General features: G+C 40.0%; 2 protein-coding genes across 5 annotated transcripts in view; one reads left to right on the forward strand and one right to left on the reverse strand.

Moving 5' to 3' along the window:
- The window catches only part of Teh1 (tipE homolog 1), a 304821-nt gene that overhangs the window by 33990 nt on the left and 250960 nt on the right, over nucleotides 1–19871 (forward strand). The gene's annotated exons all lie outside the window — the stretch shown is intronic.
- Nucleotides 12045–19871, reverse strand: part of LOC122413245 (protein eva-1 homolog C) — a 92891-nt gene continuing 85064 nt past the window's right edge. For 2 of the 4 annotated variants that reach the window (XM_043423457.1, XM_043423456.1), the window contains exons 7-9: nucleotides 17414–17626; nucleotides 16403–16637; nucleotides 12045–16262 (exon numbers count right to left, since the gene is read on the reverse strand). In XM_043423457.1, coding sequence (XP_043279392.1) covers nucleotides 16046–16262; nucleotides 16403–16637; nucleotides 17414–17626 — 665 coding nt within the window. In that variant the 3' untranslated portion in view covers nucleotides 12045–16045. Of the gene's footprint in view, nucleotides 16263–16402; nucleotides 16638–16659; nucleotides 17314–17413; nucleotides 17627–19871 lie in introns of those variants that run through there. The other 2 variants (XM_043423458.1, XM_043423459.1) reach the window with 2 other exon arrangements.

Below are 19871 nucleotides of genomic sequence, written 5' to 3' on the forward strand. Positions count from 1 at the left end.
GAAAATCAGATATTGCACGCATCGTTTAGTGTCATGAAGCAAGCTATTTTGAAAACGGAACGAAAAGACCCGTTCCCCGATCAACTTGAGTCGTTCATTCATTCCATTTTCGTCGGACCGGAAGCAAACAGCCAAATGAAGTTCGCCGAACAATTATCTTTCTTGACGATTTTTCAACGACTTGGATATTCGCGTGGCCTCATAATTTGCTCGTTCTTTCGTACCCGACCACCATAAATGTCCCGCTTTTAATTGCCACGCATTCCAAATTTATGGGCGCATGTTTGAGGTTATATTTCATACACAATTTCTATATCTCTGTGAATTTATCCAGACGAGGATTAAATCAGGCGAATTATTTGCTCAAATGTGTGTATATGCAATATAGAGAATCTGGAAAGCAGTACAGGAAGAAACAAAGCACTGGCAAAAGCGTGGTATGTCGGGGGGAAGGATTTGCGATAGCGCTCTCGGTTGCTCCGTGCGCGAGGCCTACTTCCCATTATTAAACTCCGCTGAGCTTCACCGCACCAACAACGAATTCCTCCCGCCCCCCTTGCCGCAATTCCATCTTTTATTCGTGTTTCACTGCAAAAGTGAACTAATTATTACTGTAGATAAGTATTTTTTATTCTGTCTACGCGCGCGCGCGCGCGCGCATGTGTGTGTGTGTGTGTGCAACGGACAAGAAAAAATCTCTTTCGTACGAGGATTTTCGCATCGCTGTTTTCTCAGCGGCTTATTTTCAGGATTACAAATTGTGACGCTTGGAGAGATAGCGATGCACATTTTTCAATCCGACATTGAAATTCCTCCGAACAATTATGATTATTTTTGTTCTCGTTTCGTTATTTGTAATTGCGAATAGAAATTTTCGACGTTCTCGACATTTTCAGGAACCTAATTTACTGGTATTTGGCGAGTGTCGTTCTCGCAGTGCTGAAAGCGCAGTTTATAAAATCGAGGGATAACCGAATATAGAATAGCGCGATGTATTCGTGGATAAAATTGAATCTTCATTCTCCAACTCCGTGCTGCGGACGCGGAAACGAAATTCTTGGAGAACCTTTTCGGGGGTCGAAGAGAAGCGCATGTAACTTCCGAAGAACGATAGGCTAAAATGCTTCGCTTACGAAAGAGAGGAAGAGGAAGCAAAGAATAGAAGAAAGCGCGGAAAAGACCGATGGCATTGCAAGACCAGTTCGACGGCGCGTAAACGCGATATCCCGGTGAAAACGGTGCCGAATATCGATTTTACTCACTTAACATCGGTTTGTTCGATGCTTCACGCTGCGCTTCGTTCCTCCCGTGTGTTGTACTCTGTGCTCCAATTCTTTTAGCTGAGCGTGCAACACCCTTCGATATATCTATCAGTCTGTTTCGCTTCTAACTCTATTTCGTCTTCCAATCTCCCTCGTGTCTCCTCTCGCCTTCCAACGAATATATCTTGTAACAAAGGAACGTATATTTCGAGTATTGAAAGCATGCTGGCTCTCGATCTCGCTTCGAACGCTGCGATCGAGGCAAACGGGGTTTTAAAAACTGATTGATGATTGTTATTATCATTGCGATTACGAAGATCGCTGTGCTCGTTCTCCTTCGCTCTCTCTCTCCCCTTTGACTCGGCAAATAACCTGGGGAAAAATTCCCTTTGATCAATTCCAATATCCTCGCGTATACCAATCGATCACGAAGGGAATAAAGTTTCACAATATTCCCACATTCCCAGTGTACCGAATCAAATTTCACGATTCGTTTCGTCCTGCTGTCAATGTTTGTCAAACTCGGCCCTGTTCGAATTACGTGTCTTTCAATTATTACTCAACGCAGAAGCCCTCTTCACCAAATTTATACATACCCTCGTTCGATTGTGAGAGATTCGATTGAAATTTCACAAGCGACGCGACAGCTTTGGGTGCGACGGAAGTGATGAGACGCGAGGAGGGAATGAAGCCCTCGGTACTCCCCGTCCACCCACGAGGCTAATTCTAAACTCAAATTCATTCCCGATTTTAAGGTAGATCATGCCCGAAGGATCGTATTTTACGGGTGTCTAAATTGGAGCGATTTTTACTTCCTAACTCAAGATATAATCACTTTAAATTCATTCGAAATTGTAAATACGTTTTTTCAACTTATCTTTTGGTGAAGGAAATTACAAGTCATTAATTAATCGGGAATCCGTCACTGACCGAACCCGAAATTTCATTCGTCCCTGACGAAAATACTATCGTTTTTTATGCAAATAATCGCATTAGCAAACGCAAAGGGAAAACACAACGGGAAATGTACCAAGAAAAAAGTATTAATAAAAAGACAGGAATGGGTCTAGCCAAGAAGAAACCAAATGCTGAAATAAGCAAATGTGAGATTATGCGAGTGCTCATTACCAATTTCGTTCAATCTTTAACGTAATATATCTTTATTACTAGTAAGAGAATCGTCTCGAATTTTTTCCCAGACCTTCGTTATTGTTATTGTGTACTTTTTCATAAACTTCATCGTAAAAAGCGTTCATTCGTAATATGGAATGATAAACGATTTTTTACGCATAGTCGCTATAACCCTGTGAATTTTTCTTCACATTTGAACACATTTATCTCGATAAGCAATAAGAGGAACCCTTTAAAATTTGATATTTGTGTCAGTCGACTAGCCATTTAAACTCTGTAGATTTTTAGACTTTCTTAATAAAATCGTTTCGTGCATGAACTACCTTAAACTCCAATGCAATATTAGTTTATAGAGAATGACAGAGAGTGGGCTCTGATCGAGTTTATATTCGATGGAACGAGGAAAAAAGCTGCATACAAGAGGCCTGCTGTTTCCTACCTTTCCCCACCCGACCGCATAATCTTCCTCGTATCGTTTTTTCCTTCGGCACGCGCAGCTCAGCTGCGAGTGGAAGTTGAAAACAAACAACTTTTCCGACCAGTGAATCGGACGCTCGAACGAATGTGTTTTTCTAACGTATATCCTTGTTTACGAATCAAGGGAACCGTGCCAAACTTTGCACGAGAATCCAATCACATCTTTCACTTTGTTGGCGACACATGTGCTACGAAATGAGAATTCAATTTTTCGTTTTTTTCTCTTAATTAAGAAAGACGGAAAAGGAGGAAAGTCTCTCCGAGCGCGTATTCTATTGAATTCTTGCTAATTCCAATAGTTTCTTTCTGTCTGCACAACAACTCGATTTATAATCCAAAAGATCCGGCAGCGTCTTGACGCCAAGCATTGAAAACATTGTTTTCAAGCGGTGCAGGCGCAAAGCGTATTCAACTGGAGATTGCACGTCTTCCCCTGTCACTTCCGAGCTTCGAATCGACGTCACGCCAAAGCTCCTTGGCTTATTGAAAAAATACAACGAATTCAATATAACACAATCGATGTTTTTCCAAACCGAATACTTTTATCTCTAAAAACTGTTCGTACGTATTTCTCCGCAAATACGGTCAAAAAATTCATATTCACGAACGTCATCGTTCTGAAACGATTCCATTCATAAATATATCTCCGTTCGTAAGGAATAAATAACACCTGTCGATCCTCAGCGGTTAGAACAATTGAAAATAGTTTGAAAGAGTGGATCGTCATGTCGCAAAACATGCGTAGAAATGAGCAACAGTGGCATATTTGCACACACAGATTTCCTGCACAAAAATTCCCATGGGTGTACAATTTTGGCACACGAAATATAGAATAGTCGATGGAAACGAATTTTGTATCTCCCAGTCAAAATATTCAGTTCGACAAGGACAACAAAATATTCCGGACATGAAACGACACAATTCCCTTGTTTCAATTTACAGAAAAACTGAATCGAACCGGACATTTATTCCTCTGAAAAAACATTCGAATGATCGTATGATTCAGTCAAATTTTCGATATTCATTTTTTTTGTCTCATGTCTGAATATTTGAATCGTACTTCTGACGGTTCGAAAATGTGTATCCTACCGCATCGTAGTCTAATCCTACGAGCCTACTATCGGAGTTTCTCGACTCTGCTGAGGATTTCAAGGGAATAATACCCGCACGAGTCCTGTATACGTTTGCCATCGTATTCTGCACGAGAATCGGTTGGGGCTCGTTAGTTGTCACGGTACCTTTAATCCGACTTCCGCAATTCACGTCCCCGCAGGAGTTCACGTGTATGTGAGAAGAATGAAATAAATTTTGCTCGGTGTGAGCCAACGGTGACTACGTTGGCGCACAACAGTTAGGTAAGAGCCTCCCTGGAATCTCGTAGCCAGTGGAATCATTTATTTACCAAACGGCAAAGTTTAAAAACACGATATTTGGTAGACCCTGGGCGATTGGTGTCGATCTACGAAGAAAATGAACGGACAGCAGGATTCCGTTACAAGTTTGCGGAGCATCCTGCGATGCCGACTCCGTTTCTCTCTTGCAGTACACGCGCATCAGTGTTTGCAAAGTTCAAGCTTTTCGATCGAAACTCCTGAGAGAGCTCTTCGACTTTGACCCGAGGCAATTATAAGCTTCGTGAAAACGATATAGTTGGTTTAACATGGAAATAAAATAGAGAAGGTAGTCGCACTGAAGTTGAGAGAGTATAGGAAAAGTAGCACTGAGGATATTGAAGTGGCCAAGGCCGATGTCGGTGTTCGTCCTCATCATCGTAATTGCATCACATTGTGCATCTCATTATTTTCTTTCTTTTTTTCCCCGTGATATAATGAAAGTTCCCGATTCAGTTTTACGCTAGACGATAATAAATTATTATAGTAATGAATTTTTGGGTATTTTTTATCAAGCGATCGGCAGGTGGGTGATTCGAGTTCAGTAGTCATCGATAGAACGAATTTTTTTTGACGTACTCTGTCACAAGAATGAAGAAACAATCCGGTGATCAAAGCTGGAAAATCGCTGCAGCGAATTACGCGATTTGATGGGCTTTTTTGCTTTTCTTTTTTCAACTTTATGGGATAGACTTTCCGTACTATAAAGAAACGATAAAATTACAAGACCCGCTGTAAAATTCAGTCGGTGCACGCACTCAACTTCGTGCAACCTTTTCTCCCGTATTCTTCCAATGAAATTTCGTTCGCTGCAAAGTCTCTTTCTCTCCGTTCTCGCTCCCTTGTTTTCTCACCCTTTACACCCGGGCACGATGCCAAACCAATTCAACGGTAATAATATTTGCATAAATCGGTTTTTCATCGTATAGCATCGACATAAATCATACACCCCGTGCCATGTCATGAGAATACGAATGAAGCTTCACACGACGGTCCTAATAAAAAAGTAAACAAACACGTATTTCCTCAACTTTGCCTCTGTAATGAATTTTTTCATTCTATTTTGTCACACGATAATAATTTTCTATAAAATATCGCAAAATTAAAAATCTATTGAATTGAATGTAGCTGCGGTTTCAATATTGAACTGATTCGAATCTCAACGATTGTCGATGCCGATTGCAAATAGTGCTATCGAGACAATAATGGGATTCTCGCCCCTTGCGATTGCTATGATCGAGAATGGAATCGAATAGCCTTCTGATGAAAAAAAAAGTTCATCACGGAAGGCATTCGCCGTGTCATTAGAATTGAGTGATTTTTTTACTCGAATGAATTTTTATTCATCGTCGTTCTCATTTTTATTTTATATTTTGTTTTTTTTTCACAACATCAAAAATATTCATTACATCTAACAGATTGTAGTTTACTGATTAAAAAGTCGCAATGGAAATAAAATTGAGTAATTTCTCATCGCATCGTCACGCCAATGAGCAAACAGCGGTTCGTGTATCGCCCAACATAGTGCTATGGACTATGATTTTGTACGATTTTGAATTAATCGCGGGAGCAGAGTCGATGCCTTTGAATATTGAGCTTCCGGCATAGTTTCATGAACCGCGATGAAGCGAAGTCTGAAAATTTCGTTTTCATCGTAATAATTTTTTTGAGAAAACGCCCAAAACCGGAGCGAACCTGAGGTGAATCATGGATTTTGGAAGGAGCTCGCCACGTTTAGTATGACGAATAACTTTAGTTACCAAGGCGCATATAGATTTTCGTGACGTTCGACAGAAACGTTGAATACACATTTTGCTCATACTTTCGTCGCCCAGGGGAGAATTTCAATAGAATGGCAACCATTGAATAGACTCGCTCCATGAAATTTTCATTCGCTTTTTGAGCTGCTGTGAAAAGGTTATTTGCTTGTAGCAGCTTTCGATGGTGATCGCGGTTTTAACAAAATTTCGATTTGTTTAACTTTTGATATAAACATGTTTGTAGCTTACGACGCAGGCTCAATATCAACGTGAGAGCGCTCAAAGGTCCTTCTGTCACATGCTATTGGTGCCAGCGAATCTCGCGTCCTGGTGCAATGCTGACAAGTCGAGAGGCGCGTGTATCGAATGGGAAGCTCATACATGGATATATATATAAATATGTATAGATGCTCGAAGTTACGTACCTCGTTTGAGGGATGCAATAGCTCGAGGGGTTGCAGGACTGGCGCACGACAATGCTTTTGCCAGTCGGGAACTTGAAAAATCCTTTCAGATTCTATCGCAAAAGAGTCTCACCCTACCATGAAAGTGGATCCCTGACCCATTTCTCGATATTCAGAATGGAGAAGATGAGCTAAAAAAAGAGGATTCATCACAGGCAAACAAAAAACAGTCAACGGAGCACAATATCAGAAAATAAGTTTTACAGCCGAAGGAGATCGATGAAATACGTTGATCGAATGTGCTCGTTTTGGTGTGGGTATCGAATGAAATTGGAGGAGGCCGGACAGAGCGAAACATTTGCTCGAAAAAGTAAATTTTCTTTCGTTTGAAAATTATAAATTTTGATGAATCGACTCAGAATAAGCTCTCGGAACTTAGTGTTCGTCAAACGATCAGTTTTATTTGGAAATTCAACATTTTATCAAAATCGATAAGTTTGTTCGGAGGACTGAGGATGAACGACGTTTATTAGTACTTATGTCCATGTGCTCGTACAATTTTTTTTATTAAAAAAATTCTCAAAATGGCGCAACTCCAGCTGTATTCCAGTAGCACTTTTTTTGAGCACCAGTTGCAGTGGACATAACTAAAAAACTATCAATCCGGTTCATACCAAATCTGTACCACTTATTTATTGTATTAATAGCTTAGGCCTGGACGAAGGATTTATAAAAATTTTGATTTAAAAAAATGGTGACAGCTTTAACAAAAAATTCTTTTTTTGAGGTGCTAAATTTTCGGTTTTTGTGTTACAATTTTTTATCAATTTGGTATGAATCGGATTAATAGTTTTTCGATTTTCATTCTTCGAATTTCCGCCCATCACAAGTGTATATAACACAAATTCGTCAACAATACAATTCCATTTTTCATGAAATACTGTCTACTGAATGTTTTTTTTTTTTTTTTCACGCTTTTCTTGCTCGACATTTACCCTTTTTTTTATTCTCGCAAATGCGTGTGTGGGAAAAATTCATATTTAAACACGTACATGTGGCACATTACACGGTTCACATTCTGCGATTCTCGAGCAGCGATCACGCATCGCTTCGTCCTCGTTTTGTCCTTTTATCCTTGGACAATTCTCACACAAGCGATCATTCGCCGTTGCCATTTTAGTGGCACGCGAAATTCCGCGCTCGAGAGAGGTATGGCACCGTGAAAAATTCCATTTCTCGTCACTGTTGTCACTGCGAGCGCGTTTATCCTGACGTGATAAGGCGTGCCCTGAATTCCAAACGCATTTTCGTTGACGATCGCGTTTTAATCGGAAACTTTGGAATGACGAATCGTTATAAGTTATTCAGCATCGAACAGGGCCACAAAGATCTTTCGATTTGTTATTCTATTTGTTCTCTTATTCGATCCTGATAACAGTAGATTCGTATTCAATAGATAATTCACGCAACCAAAGCTGCTTATCGTGGCAGAGTGATGGAAAAATGTTAAAAATTAGCTTCGGGTAAAAAGCATTTGCAAGATTTTCGAACTCGGTTGGACAAACTGACGATATATTCTGAATAGCTGATTCCTTCCCTCGTAGACATTCTCTCTTCTGAGCCAGAGAGAACACTCCACTCGCCGAAGCAAACGCCACATACAAGCTCACAGACAGAGACACACACGGAGGATCGATCACAGGTACGTTAGCGTGAGTGCAACAAGGCTCGAGGTGTCTGGAATACATAGTGCTTTTGGGAATTGGACGAGTGATGAATGCGCACCGCTTAAACGAGGAGCCTCTGCATACGAAGTACGAACGAATAAAAGAATGTGCCTGTATAAATCGAAAAGAAAATGCGGGCCATTTGGTGCCGGCTCGAGGATTCTCTTCACTTTTCTATCGACCTCATTATTCTCTTCTGTCTTTTTAATGGCGATGAAAAATGGACTGAAATTTGAGTCGTTATTTCAACGAGTTTTAAGCAGCGGCATGAAGTTTATGAATAAATGTATTTTGAGGTAACACAATATTTGATCTCTCGCAAGCTCATATTGGAAATTGATGCGTGAAACTCGTCAAACAAAAACTCCGACAGTGATTCGACGATCGCAAATGTCTCATGAAATCGAGGTGATAAATTATTTAGTCGTCAACCTTTTTCTTTATTCAACGTCGCAATTCATGTTGCTCCTATTCTTCGATCCAACATCCTCGTACGTTTCATTCTCCTAACGACGAGAGCAGCTCGCGAGTCAAAAGGCTTTGTGCACGCAAAAAATGAGATTACATCTGGCTTTTCACAGCAACCGCAGTCAGGTGCTATGTACACGACGAGCAAGAGTCTCTTTCAAGCCTGCACAAACTTTTTTCTCCGTAATTTTGTATGTATACATACTCCTCGGTATGGAGTAAGATAAAAAAGAAACAGTTGCTTTTAAAGCTGGAATGCTACACGAAAGGGATGGATTATTTCGCACATTTCGCAGTCAGAATTACTCACAAATCACACCTTCTCCAACGAATCTTCCATTTTACGCTACGAAGAGCCTTCGACGCACGATCATTGTAAATTAAAAGCAGAATTTGAAAATCGCAACCATTCGCAACGTCACTCCGCACATGCGAATTCGTCTCTCGAGGACCTAAATTAATCATGCGGCAGAGTTTTTGCTTCCTTTCCTTATTTCTTTTTCCACAAGGCACGGCGACCACGAAAAAAGTCACAACAAAGAGAGGTGAGCCGAGGAATGGAAAGTTCAGTCGCTCGGTTAGAAGAGAACGCGCGAGAATATGTTGACTCGCGAGCAGGCGGAGGAGAAGGTAGGAGAAGAAGAACCACTACCCGACAAGTTGGGGTCGGGATGGGGTTGACAGGCGCGTCGTGGGGCCGTACCTCGGGGTGGTATATCGACCCATCATGTGTATATATACACATATTCGTGTAAGCCAGTCCTTTGTATGTACCTTAACTTGGGTATACAGACGTTATAGAGTACGGAGTACTTATGGTATGTATAACGAAGTGCGAACTATAGCGCTGCATGTACCGATGAGTGACTACCCGTATGTGCAGAAAACTAGTGACCGGGTATACGTACATTAGTATAGTTATACAATATGTCTCGGGAATTGCGTTCAAGCGATTGACTGCGGGATAATTGAACGGAAGAATTCTAGCCGGAAGGTCCTTGTGGGTGTTCAGTTTCGATGATCGATTTACGAGATATTAATCGAGCGGTCACACAGTCGGTTCGGCGTCTCTTGTGGACTCGCTCACGTGGCGCGAAACCGGAGTGTGAACGGTTCACGGGATGTGACGCGGGTGCGTGATTGATCGATGGCGATCAGAGGAAACCGAGAGCGAATTTATTTCACAAGGAATTTTGTGCAATTTGATTTTCTGACGCGGCCAACCTGAGGTTTTTGGGACACTCGATATGCGGCTGAGAAGCACGAGTATATGGATATGAGAACTGTACAAGAACATGGATATCCTTCGGTGAATTTACAAGGGTGCTTCGACGTCGTTGAAGGGTTTGGTACCCTCTACACCAGGGTGGTTTTCAAGTCGAGAGGGTTTAGAGGTTGAGCTATACACGCGTGTGCACAAATGTGTATGTGATTATCTATCGTCACACTGTCACGAGTGTGATCTTTGTGCCTCATTTCTCATTCATATACCTAGTGGAGATGCCATTGAGAGATGCTTTGCAGGTAGGTGGATGCCTGGTGATAAGTATGCGACTTTTAATCGATCACCGAGGGGAAAATCATTTTTTTCCCCCCCCCCAAGCAGTTCGAGCATCGCTCACTCAACCGAGACAAATTGTTTTAACGAAGATGATAATTATTCAGGGCTACCACTGTCCTGATCCCTCACGCCGGATCGACTTAACAGTCTGGTACTCGTTCGGATCTCCTTGAACTTAATACAAGCTCTATGTATATAGGAGAACCCAAGAAAAACGCCAGGCCTCGTTGATTTTTCATGCATAATTTATGAGAATATAACCCTTTGTTGAATGCATAAATTGATGCTCTCCCACCCCTCGAACGAGCTTCGAATACATCGGCGAATATACATATATGCTTACTAAATTATATTCGACCGAGGGAAAGACTGAAAAACTTTATGGAACGGAGATTTTATATAACTCTTCCTCATTTTTCTTTTCTCCTGGTTTTATTATTATATGTGAATGTATATATATACATCTATAAAGGTATGAGTGTGTAAAATATCTTTCTCTTGGCTCTTACTCTCCCGGGGGATGATATTAAAGCTCTCGTGCGGTCGGGACTCGCACAGACAGTACCGGAGAGCTCAAGTTCCACAAAACTTTATAAGTTCTCATTACACGTTTAATAAGCATAAAACTCCTTATGCTGAGATGAGCATTTCGCACATAACAATTGTAAACATTTTTCTTCTCCCTCCAAAGCCTCTGTGGAAGCACATAACGTATTTATATATATATGGGGCAGTCCACACCGATTCGAGTCGCGGCTGACCCCTCACCTCTCATCTGATTTTGCCTGCAATTTTTCATGGATTTTTCCGGCGTGATTGAATTATTGATAATTTTATGAAAAAATATACTGGGAGCCTAAATTTAAGAATTTTAAGCAGCTTACGAAAATCTCGTTCTTCATATAAAAAATTTCAAGTTTTGAGTCAAAGTGGGACGCACGTACTCTGCTGTTGGAAAAAAAATTTCTCGAGAAAACAAAATTGAAAAAAATAGAAGACGGAAGTTCATCCGGCACCGAGTTAATCAAAAGAAAAAATTTTGCCAATGGCGTAGTCGCGGTCCAGTGAGTTTGGTAACACGTCATAATCAGTGTTTAAACATTTGGCGTAATTAAAACATGCCATAAATGTCTAAAAAAACGAGGTTTCAAAAAGCCCGCGGTTGCAACGAAGCCATCGTGAAAGTGACGTATGGGTTAGCCTCCCAATAATCACCATTTTTCGAGAAAAATTCATCAATTGCGAACTTTATAAGTATTGAATGGATTGTACGAAGCTGTAAAAAAAGCTGTAAGCTGTTTGTCAATGCCTGTAAATTTCGTATAAAAAAACGGAAAAACCTCTGAACCCCGTAAGATAACGTTTTCATTTGGAGAATCCGTTTTCATCTTTTTTTCAAACAAAGTATCCTCGGGCCTCAACATTTTGACAGGACGTTCTTTATTATTCATTACTGTATTTAATTTTTTTAAATCTAAATTTGTTAATTCGGTTACCAGATAAACTTCCTTGAAGGTGTTTAAAAAAATACCAACTTTAGTGACTGGAAGGAACGAGTTATTTGCAAAACTTACAAGCATATTTTAGGAAAAAACTCAACTTGAACCATTGTGTTAATTAATCATTTGTTCTCGTAAATTGCACTTCAATTTTACATTTGAGCTCAATTCAATTATAAAATGAGTGATAATATCGGTGTCGAATGCCCCATATACATCATTCATTTTGTTGGTCTTGCTTTAATTTGACTTTTTTCACTTTAGGGATGATTTTTATCGGTGATCCTTTTGCCTCAGCAGGTTTAATCCAAGGAAGAGGATGGGGGTGTGCGAATGAATCATAAAAATAACTATCACAATTGAATTCTTACGAAAAGTGTCCATATTTATTTCCTTTTTCCTCACTTTTCTTTTCTCAATTCACAGTGTATTGATTTTTTTTCTCTCTCGATAATGTAACAACAGTGACTTACAAATAATCGGTGAATTTGACTAATTAATTTTCGTTAAGTACAATTATGAGTTGTGCGTCGCGCTTGCGCATCGTCAGGTGAATGGTCCTATGCGAATATAAACAAGGATTTTCCGGGTGAGGACAACGGGGAGAATGTTGAACGAGGTGAGAGTGAGATCCGATCGCTTTCAACATTTCAAGTTTATGCGAAATACAATGTTTCCTGTGAAACAATAAAAACGCTCACGTTGCTAACCCCCATGGAATATCTCGTTCAAATGTGTCACGTCTTTCTGTGCTAATGAGAACAATGGAGATGAGGGTGAATTGTTTAGCTCGCAAACGAGAAAATCTCGTGAAAACGAGTGTTATTCAATTTGTTAATTACAATTATGATTATCATTACATCACCTTAAATCGATTCATACATATTTACAAGAGTCTTCAGTTTATACGCAGTGTTTATATTATGTATTATCAATAAGATCACGCTTTTTTCATTTATTTATTTCGAATTGATGTTCAGCGTAAGTCGCCATTCGGTGATGGTCTCATTACGTCATGATCATAATGACAGTTATGTGTGCACATGATATTTTCATTTTAACTTCCATTTTCGCCCTTCTCCACACTCCTTTATTTATTTATGTATTGTAGACACTTTATACTATTGAAATGATCTCAATAACAATGGTAGTCGTGAAACAATGATAAATAAAATGATTATGATCGTAATGATAATAGTAATATGGACGATAATAATAATAATAATAGTAGGAAATTTAATAGTAATTCATAATAATAGCAGTGTCATTACACAATTTACTGCTCATACAAATCCTCGCATATTTTTCGTTGAATATCCGAGGGTGAAACACGATACCTTTGAGCTAAATCACATGAATGAATCGTAAATAGAAGTAACGAGGGGGGATCCAGAAGCATGAACATGAAAACCGCCTTTCAATTGATTTGAGACGAATTATCAATATTTATGACGAAAGCCTGACCATGTCTCAAACCCATTCGCTCGTGGATGAACAGTTGAAAGAGACGATTTGAAAAAATTGGTTCTTCAACTCGCGCGAAATTCGTGTTGTTTCACCCTCGGACGATTCACAGGCACTCCGAAGAAAATTCCTTAACAAGAATATAGAATTGTCGATGCTATTATCAAAATTGAACCGCATTTATTTTCACTCGTAAAAAATATAATATCTCCTTGGAGTATTCGAAAAATCTTAATTTCCATCTAGCTGTGACCGAAAAACAATTCATTGGTATTCTCTGGTCGATCGATTTTTCGCTTTGCGGTTTGTGAGTGGATTTCGAAAATGGCCTAACATGGAAATAGTAATTTCATTAAATTAGCATGTGAAATAACGTCAACCATATTGCGTTTGAATTATTTTAAAAAATCTTTACTATACCCAATGCTTTCTACAATACGTATTTGTGTATTTATACGCGTATATATTCATATGTGTAATTAAAATATATATACACGTATATAATCTTTGGTACATCGTCAATCGGTTTCGCTCGTTCGTTCTTGCAGCATCGAATAGAGCTCGTGCGTATCGATGAGCTTGAACTCTCGCCTCGATAGCTCCGCCGTAAGGGACGTTCGATAAAAAACTAAGAAAAATCAACGTGACGAGAGGAGAACAAAGGGCTACGGAAGACCGTAATCATATGCAAGTCCGCGTCATCACTTTGTCAGCCTGCTGGCTCTGGGAAGAAATGGTTTTTCGAAAATTAGCATGGAGCGATGCGCAGAAAAAAAAACGCTGTAAAAAAGTAACAATAAGATTGGCAACTAGGTGAGATGAAAAATGAACGTCATTCGAAGTATGAAGAATATCTTTGTTGGCAATATTGCAAACTGACGGTAGCGAATGGTGCGGCAGTCTTGATTAGTCAGAGCAAAGGATAAATCTCGGCGACAAGGTTGACGGAAGTCAATTCGTGAAAAAAAAAAAAACATTTCTCTCTGTCTCTGTCTCTCTCTCTCTCCGTCTGGATCGTTAATTGTTTATTTTTGCGAGTCTGTTGTTTTGATCTCTTAAATTTTACGTTTTATTTCCCCTTTGAATTTTTTTCTCACCACTCAGTCCGTCTCAGACACCGAAATAATGTTGAAAGTTCCCGGCGCCCGAGAGACTCGTGTCCTAGTAAATAATTATCAACATCATTAATTAACGCAGGTACATCATCACGCACTCATAAATATTCTCTTTTACTCTGTGTGTTATATTCATAAATATACGTACATACATACAGAGCTTCGGAAACTCGCGTTTTTATTATTTTTATTTTATTTTTTCTCCCCGTTCTTTGTTTAATTTCTTTTTATCTTTCTACTTTCCTCTTTCGTTAAATCGCTTCGATATTTACATGTTCAGTCTACTTTTTCAGCAGTGACTTATCTTTTCTTTTTCCTCCTCTTGTTTCTTCTGAAGAGAAAAATATAATAATAATTGTTCGCCACGAGGAAAAGGCGAGAGCGCGGCGAATTGCGGGAGGCGCGGGCGGTGGGGAGGCTCAGGGAACCAGAGTCACTGGCACTTATCGGAAGAATAAATTAATTAAAGGCGTTCAACAGAGAGCGAAAGAATATTACGTGGGCGAGGAAAAAATTGGTCGCATTTAATTATTTGGCAATTAATTTGTTCCTTTTCACAATATTTGATTGTTCAATCAGTTTAAGGACCGTCTTTTGAGGTACTCGACTAAAAATAATAAATTTTTTACTACTCCGCACAAATAGTCGTGTGAAAACGCTTTGAAGAACGAAGAATCACCTTTTTTTCCTCTTTGACAGTAGAATTGCGCTTTTCAACTAAAATACGTCGTCGCTGGTTCGAATATATATACGATTTTGTGGAATTGGGCGTCGAACTCGACGGCATAATACCACTACCCTGAAAATCCAAGCTCCGAGGATGAGCACAATATTAAGTCACTGCCCTCGTGAAATATTTCCGTCCGGTTGGATTAATAGTCTGTCCAAGAGCCAGGAACGCTTCGATTATCATGAATTCATCTTCAATGGATTTTTCAGTGACGGAGGTGTTCGAAGTGCCGAGGGCCGATCACAAGGATCTTCACCGTCAGTCCAATCCATGGTGCAGCGCGTTCTTCTGTTTCCTTCACTTTCAAGACAGCGACACGGATCCGCCATTACGGAGATTACGTGATCGTCTCGTATTCTCATTATCAGGAAGGTTTGCAGCGCGTCCGTGAATTTTATTGGCAACCGCATGCACGAACGCGGCAGAACATCGGAAATTCTCTAGAGACGTTTTTCCAGGAGTTACGCAACTCGCTCTCAGCTCCGATGCTCCAATTTACCGTCAGACGCATCCCGGCGCACTCGCTTTTCCTTGTACCGTTCTCGCGAGTCTTCGTGGCACGATAAAAGAGGGCTCGTCTCGTCTCATTCGCACGGTTCGAAACAACTCGCAGGTTACAACTCGAAAAGTATGAAATAATGGTAAATGCAACATTGAGTCAGAAACGATGATGCTTTCTACCGACCTACAACCGTTTTGAGATGATTTTTATTATTTGAATTATTCCAAGTCCGAAAAAAATGATTTGCCTGTCAACAAACGTAACTCGCTCCAGGTAATTTCCCCACTTTTTCGCACCTTCGACGTGTGTATTTACAGTTTCACTTTTCACCAATTTCTCAACTGTACGGAAATCCGTATACAACCCTTGGGCCCTTCGTCCCCGAAGACTTCCGAATCCTGAGCTCCTCCAGCTCACGAGCATTCGTCAAACGACACATCGATAACGAGAATAAGTGTTTAGAAGCAATACTTTCGGGTTGTTATCTCCGGGACCGGACTCAGTGTGCCAGGGGGTCGAGCCCCCTGGCGGGGCACGACCCCTCCTTCCTCCTGTCAGCCATAGTAGTAGCTCTTGTTGACGAGAGTCCTCGAATTTTCTGGGCGAAGTATCGTGTGCAGACTGTTCGTTCCGACCATGTGATTTCCGAGGTCAACTCGCACGCCTTTGTGCGGCGACATCTGATGCATCGCTCCCATCGAGAGTGGCATTCGGGGATCGGTGTAATAGCGATCGGCGTGGAGTCGTTCCGCTAATTGAGTTTCCGGGATACTGAAAACGGGGAAAATAGAACAATAGTTGGGAAATCAGGCGTTCTTTCAATCGAGCATGATAATTCATTCGTAATTTTCGATATTTCCAGCATATCGAATAGGACAAACTAAATTAAAACCGACGTTGAACCAATTTACCTGGATGTGTCCTGCATGGGAACCGGGACTGGAGTAGTGAGATCAATGTCAGCGTCAATTTCGGATATTTCGTCGGTGAATCCGTTCGGCAATGCCTCGTTGTTCGCATGAAACTTGGCCTGTCGTTTGGCACGATGTCGACTGACGAGGAGGCGACCAATAACGAGCCCGAGGAACAGCAGTACTCCGACGGCCACCGAAACTATGATGTAGAGATAGAATTTCTCCTGGTTTTCTGTGGCGATAAAGGAGAAAAGAGACGTTGCATTTTAGTCAACGAGCCTTTTTCACAACCTCGTGATTCTAGGCTTATCTCTAGCTCAATCATTTATAAGACAAACGACGTTCCGACGTTTTGCGACCATTCATCAGCTATTTATTACGACACAATTCCGATCGTCGTGTGTGTACGTGTGCAAGATGCGTTTATGAGCGATGCAGAGCGCAAATTGTAGAAAAACAAAAACAAAACGTAAGGAGATTAAAAAATAAATGAAAAAATGAAAAAAAAAACAAATATTCAATCGCATGCCAAACGAGCAACTAAAGTCTAGTAGCCCTATCGATCTTTTTTATTGTTAGACGAGTTATTGGGTTTGCTTTGCAGGGGAAACGTTCACAGGCTCAGGATACACCAGCTCTGTCACTGAGATGCGCTCCCACTAATCACATTTCTTCAAAGAATATTCTTCTCGAGCTTCTCTTACGACTATGCCGAACGTCTTTATGGATAAATAGAATAACCTAATTCTGGCACAGCTACGTTCCTCGTTGTCTCCTTATTTTCGAAATATACTCATTTTTGTCAAGTCTCACGGAGACGATACCATCAGAATACTCGATACTGGTCGTCGACAAAACAAACTCAACCGGACAATCCCTAAAATTTCGTATGTGCCATCGGTCGGTAACTGAAAAATCGATAGGAAAGAAGTTCTCTGCTTTTTTGGCGACGCTGTCGTCGCTGAAAGGTTAATCGAATGAAGTAATGCCATTTTCTGTTTTACTTACTTGATATGAACGAATACGCATTGATCCATTCATTCAGATAGCCGACAACGACTCGCTCCTCCTCGGGAACAGCGTAGACGACTGTCGTACAGTTGGGCTCCGCTTGTATCAGCCCTGCTTCGTCGCTTTTACCATCGCTCAATCTCGCTCCACCATTCATCCTCATTCCCTTCGTACCGTTGTTGGATAAACGCAAGCGTTTTTGTGCTTTCCCTTCCGTACCGACCGAGTTTATTGTATTTTATCGAATGCTTACTTTCTGTTAATTCATTCTCAATTCGATCTTATGCCAGATTTTTTATATTTATCAGAACTAACGTCAGTGAAAAGAACATTTCTTTGAGACTTTTACATCTTTTAACTCTAGAGTTTATCGGTATTTTTAAGTGTCATAGCTACGCGTGCTCTCTTCAACTGTTCAATTGACTTTTCACTTCGACGATTCAACATCTATTTACAAATATTTACAATTCAAGTGTCAGCTTTTGTTACAGCGACGTACGTAGCAAAAGTAGGGTAATCGAATGAATTTAATAATGTTGTGAACGCAGTCGTATCATAAGTGACGTCATATTGTGTCTTCACATGAATATTACGTGTGCATCGATATAAAGCGTTTGTGAGAAAATAATTGTGATTTAGTTTCAACAATCGGTTGTTATTGTCCCAGAAGCACGAACATCATTTGTATCATTTCCCCGGCATTTGTACAGAAACAAACAACGTGCATTTTGTACAGAATTAAAAACGTGAGTATTCAGCTCCTACCTAACTCGATTTCGATATAATTTTTCGATTTAATGATCATTGTTTATGAGTGCCTTTTTCAACTGCAGAGATCGTTTGTAAATAAACGTCGACGGTGAATCAGCGACCCAAATGTTTCTTCGCGACTTTTTTTTCTCTCTTTCGGCAAATAAAATGAAAAATATTTGAAATGGGAGCGGAAAATATTGAATTTCGTCAAAGTGATTTGCTGTACTGAACCTTCAGTTGAATCCAGCTTTTTCCTATTCCGTAAGAGATAAAATAAATATACGTACCTCCGGGAAAATAAAGGGAACTCGAATTATATCAATCACACTTTCAATGGAGAGCAAAATCGTAATTTTTAAAAAAATTCTTTCTTCCTCTCTCAATGAATATTCCAATATTGAGAGAGTTTCCTGGATCCCCGATGAACGAAATAATGGAGTAAGTCGATTTTTCTACAATCGAATTGTTCACGCTCCGAGCAGCACATACGCGACTGACGCAAGTGACTCCTCGTTACTGTTAAAGCCTCTGTCATAATCGTAAAAACGTGTTTCGTCGACGAGACACGAAACATTTGCTCTTACGCAGCGAAAATATACCGAGGTTAAATTCGACGAGAAATGCGATCGTGAATGTATAACATTTGACGTTGAAAATTTCCATGAATCGTGATTTCGGTTCGTTTCATAATTTTGTGAAATTTTATTTCCAGAAAATAATAGATCTTTATGCCAGAATTTATTTTTTCATTTAGAGCATTTTTTCCATCGTCAAACTGGTCATAAAAAATTGCTAGGCCATTTTTATCTTCATCCACCTACCGAACCAATTGTATTTCCTGTCCCTAACGCTTATGTTACCCAAAAAAGCATACACCATTGTTATCGACATTCCTTTAAAAGCGAGGTAAAATGGATATAACAGGCAAATAAATTCCGCACATTGTTACTATATTTTAATGCCATTAAACGAAGCATAATCATGTCCGATTCAGCCCTCGTCACGTGTCGTCCGTTCCAAAGCGTGACACGATCCATAGTATCGAAAATCGTCGCGTAACGACCGAAAAAAGTATACGAAGCTTTCGATGGATCGTGTCCAATTCTCATCATCAGATAGCACATTTGACACTCGAATATCATGGAGCTCACCGCGCGCATGATTTAGCGTCAAGCATATTCGTTTTCGAAATTTTCTTATTTCCCGAGCTTTTGAAAATTAATAAAATTATTCGAGTCGAGTTTTGAAAATGATGGTGTGACGATTTATACCCTCGACTGTGACGCTTCGTTCGATTTCATTATTTTTTTATATTTTTTTATCGACTTGTTCATCAAAGCTTTCTGTAAACGCCGAGAGATGAAGTGTTTCGAGTCGGGGATGAAAAAACGAATGTGGTGGCTTCTCATTCGAAGATAAAATATGCGTTGATCAATTTATTCATTTCAAGAATTAGTCGATCGTACACGATCGACAAATATCGAGAAACATTTATCTTCCCTTACGACCCTCGAAAGTTTGGTGTACGGTCACCACGATCCTGAGACAAAATATCCTGAGTAGAAATATCCTCGATTTGAAAATATCCTACACTTGTAAGACTCAATGTCTTGGATATTTTTATCTCTATTAATCAAGAAAATCATTATTATCATGATCAACGAAACTATATGTTGGAACCATGTTTGAATGTGTGCGTGTG

This window comes from Venturia canescens, chromosome 7, assembly GCF_019457755.1.
Source record: "Venturia canescens isolate UGA chromosome 7, ASM1945775v1, whole genome shotgun sequence".
NCBI classification, from domain to species: Eukaryota; Metazoa; Arthropoda; class Insecta; order Hymenoptera; family Ichneumonidae; genus Venturia; species Venturia canescens.